Raw genomic sequence first — 3915 nt, forward strand, 5'->3', positions numbered from 1 at the left:
ATTTGGCGTCGTTCTGATCGACCAAAGAACCGCCGGCAACTCATCAATCCAGCGCCTTCCACTCTCGTGTATCCTGTCCAAGGTCTTGGTTCTCAAGCCTCGCAACACTTCAGCATTTGCCCTCTCCGCTTGGTCGTTGCTTCGTGGATGTGCCACGGAAGCAAAACAGACGTTGCTGCCGAGGTCTCGGATGTATTGCATGAAGGTGTGGCTTGTGAACTATGTGCCGTTGTCGGTGATGACTCTGTTTGGCACACCAAAACGGCAAACCAGTCCTTTGAAGAATTTGATGGCTGACTGAGCAGTCACCTTCCTCACTGCTTCTACCTCTGGCCACTTTGTGAACTTGTCGATTGCAACGTACAAGTACTCAAAGCCCTCGACAACGCGGGGGAAAGGGCCCCGTATATCAAGGCCCCAGACCGAGAATGGCCAGGAGAGAGGGATTATTTGAAGGGCTTGAGCTGGTTAATGAAGCTTCTTTGAATGGAACTGGCACACTTCACACTTGGTGACTAGTGCCGTCGCATCCTGGAGGGCGGTGGGCCAGAAGAAACCTTGCCGGAACGCCTTCCCGGCAAGGGCCCTTGACCCTATGTGGGAACCACATATGCCTCCATGTATCTCTGCCAACAGCTCTAGTCCTTCCTCCCGGGGGATGCACTTGAGTTTCACACCGTTCGGCCTCCTCCGGTACAGGACGTCATCGACGAACTGGTACAGGGTGGACCGACGGGCTACTCTTTCCGCTTCTTCCTACTCCCCAGGAAGCTCCCCTGTTTGGACGAATTGGACGGTGTGCTGCACCCATGCCGGAGCCTGAGGCTCGATGACAAGGACCAACGGCATCTCTTCCGCCATGGGAGCGGCTGTCTCCATGGCCAGGGCCTGACGCCCCGCCGGAGCCAGCTGCCCTTGGGCAGACTCAGCATCCGCGGCAGCACCCTTGCCGGCAGCCCTGGGGGGCTCGGTAGGAAAGTACTTGTCGGGACCTGATTTCCCATGCTTGTTCTGCCCTGCTGATGGATCAACGGATGGTTGAGTTAACCAGAGCAAAAAGGTGCCTGGTTCCACAGGTAGCTTGAATGCGGCACACTTTGACAGGTAATCGGCGATGTCATTCTCTGCTCGGGGGACGTGCTCCGCCTGGATACCGTCAAAGCGTTCCTCTAGCTTCCTCACCTCATCTATGTATGCTTCCATCAGTGGGCTCTGATAATCTTTGTTGACCTGCCTGACAACGAGCTACGAGTCACCCCTCACGATGAGCTTCTTAACCCCGAGGTCCGCCGCGATCCTGAGACCGGCAAGCAATCCCTCGTACTCAGCAGTGTTATTGGTGGACATCTCCCTGTGAAAGTGCATCTGGATCACGTACTTGAGGTGCTCTCCGGTGGGTGCGATGAGCAGCACGCCGACACTGGCGCCTTGCAGCGAGAAGGCTCCATCAAAGTACATGATCCAGTTGTGGTCTGCTTCCTTGCCGGGGAGAGTAGTCTCCTGGATTTCTTCGTCAGGCGTCAAGGTCCATTCCGCGATGAACTCTGCCAGGACTCTGCTCTGAATTGTCAAGGTACTTTCAAATTTTAAGCCGAAGCTTGACAATTCCAAGGCCCATTCCACAATCCTTCCGGTTGCGTCTAGGTTGTGCAGTATCCGTTGCAATGGGAGGCGAGTGATGACAGTGATCTCGTGAGCCTGGAAGTAGTGATGCAGCTTCCTCGAGGCCATGAGGAGGCCGAAGAGCAATTTTTGCACACCGGAATACCTTGACCTAGCCCCCTGGAAGAGGGAACTGACAAAGTAAACCGGGTGCTGCATCATCTTTTTCTTGGGCACCACTTCACTCGGCCGCGGGGGCATCGCCCTGGTGGCACCAGACTCTGCCGGGGGCCGCGCCTTGTCGGCACCAGGCCCTGCCGGGGATATCTTCGGCTCGCCATCCGCTGGTTCTGCCGCCATTGCTGCCTCCTCGTCGACCTCCCTCTGCGCCACTAGTGCGGTGCTGACCACTTGGTTCGTCGCCGCCAAATACAGCAGCAACGTCTCTTGTGGTTTAGGCGCAACTAGTATTGGCGTGGAGGAAAGGTATTTCTTCAGGTCCTGTAGTGCGGCCTCGGCTTCTGGGGTCCGCCTTTTTCAAGATCTTGAAAAAGGGAAGGACGCGCTCGGCGGACTTGGAGATGAACCGGCTCATGGCGGCAACGCAGCCGGCGAGCCGACGCACATCCTTGATCCGCTTGGGCACCTTGACGTGCTCAATAGCCTTGATCTTGTCTGGGTTTGCCTCAATCCCGCACTGTGACACGAAGAACCCGAGAAGCTTTCCGGACAGGACGCCGAAGACGCACTTCTCAGGGTTCAAATTGAGGTTGATCTTGCGCAGGTTGGCAAATGTCTCTTCTAGATCTTGCACAAGAGTCGGCCCGTCCTTGGTTTTGACCACTATGTCATCCATGTAGGCCTCCATATTTCTATGGAGCTGAGGTTCAAAACCAATTTGGACCGCTCTTGCAAACGTTGAGCCAGCACTCTTCAACCCGAAAGGCATCCGTAAAAAGCAATACATACCACATGGGGTGATGAATGCTGTCTTCTCTTCATCCTCTCTTGTCATGAAGATTTGGTGGTAGCCTGAGTAGGCATCGAGGAATGATAGCAGATCACACCCGGCCGTGGAGTCAACAATCTGGTCGATGCGCGGCAATGGGAAGGGGTCCTTAGGACACGCCTTATTGATATCTGTGTAATCAATACACAGCCTCCACTTCCCATTCGCCTTGCGCACCACTATCGGATTGGCCAACCACGTCGGGTGGAGAACCCCGCTCACCAAACCTGCCGCTTCTAACTTCCTGATCTCCTCTGTGATGAACTCCTGCCTCTCCAGAGCCTGCTTTCTGACCTTCTTCTTGACGGGCCGTGCGTGGGGGCAGACAACTAGGTGGTGCTCAATCACCTCCATGGGAACACCGGGGATGTCTGACGCTTGACATGCAAACACGTCGACATTCGCCCGCAGGAAAGTGACGAGCTCGCCTTCCTATTTGCTGCTGAGGGCGGAGCCTATGATGAAGGCCCCTCCCATGCCGTCCTCCGTGACGGGCACCTTCTTGGTCTGCGGCGGCTCGGCTCTAGATCTCTTGTTCTTGTCGGCAGAGCTCTCTGGCACGTCCTCAGTGGTAGCACAACACCCTGAGGGGGTGCGCTTGCCGGAGTGGGTGCGAGAGGTCTTGTCGGGCTCCTTTTTTCATCCCGGGCCTTCGGCACCAGGAACAGGTGCCTTGACGGCAGCTGCTGCAACTGCTTCCCGGTAGAGTTGGTCGGCGCAGATCAGCGCGAACTTCTTGTCAGAGGGTATGGAGATGATGGTCAACGGCCCGGACATCTTTAGCATGTTGTAGGCGTAGTGTGATGCCACCAAGAACTTAGCGAGTGCCGGGCGGCCGAGGATCCCGTTGTAGGGCAAGGGGATCTCGGCCACATCGAAGACGATCCTCTCTGTCCGGAAGTTCAATTCCCCTCCAAACGTCACGGGCAGCATGACCTTTCCCTTTGGCTGGCTTCTCCCCGGATTGACCCCCTGAAACGTGCCCGTTTCCTCGAGGTCTCCGTCAGGGATTTGCAACCTTTTGATCACTACAGGCGAGATCAGGTTTAGGCCGGCCCCGCCGTCAACCAACATCTTGTTCACCCCGAGGTTGCGTATTGTTGGCGAAACCAACAATGGCAAATGCCCGACCGCGGTAGTGCGATCAGGGTGGTCCTCGGCGTCAAAGATGAGGGGCGTGCTGGACCACTTTAATGGCTTCTGAGCGTCGAACGACGGCTCTGTTGCTGTGACCTCTCGCGCCCACTGCTTGAGCTGGCGGTGAGAGGTGTGCAGCGAGGCGCCGCCATAGACGCACATGGCCT

General features: G+C 56.4%; 1 protein-coding gene across 1 annotated transcript; it reads right to left on the reverse strand.

Annotated features, from left to right (window-relative positions):
- Positions 1-3250: 3250 nt before the first annotated feature.
- Positions 3251-3685, reverse strand: LOC147984900 (uncharacterized). The gene has a single exon (XM_087541311.1). The coding sequence runs from the start codon at positions 3683-3685 to the stop codon at positions 3251-3253; it is 435 nt and encodes a 144-aa protein (XP_087397437.1).
- Positions 3686-3915: the final 230 nt, after the last annotated feature.

The sequence above is a fragment of the Triticum urartu genome, chromosome 2A, assembly GCF_056163025.1.
Source record: "Triticum urartu cultivar PI428250 chromosome 2A, HENAU_Tu73, whole genome shotgun sequence".
NCBI lineage: Eukaryota > Viridiplantae > Streptophyta > Magnoliopsida > Poales > Poaceae > Triticum > Triticum urartu.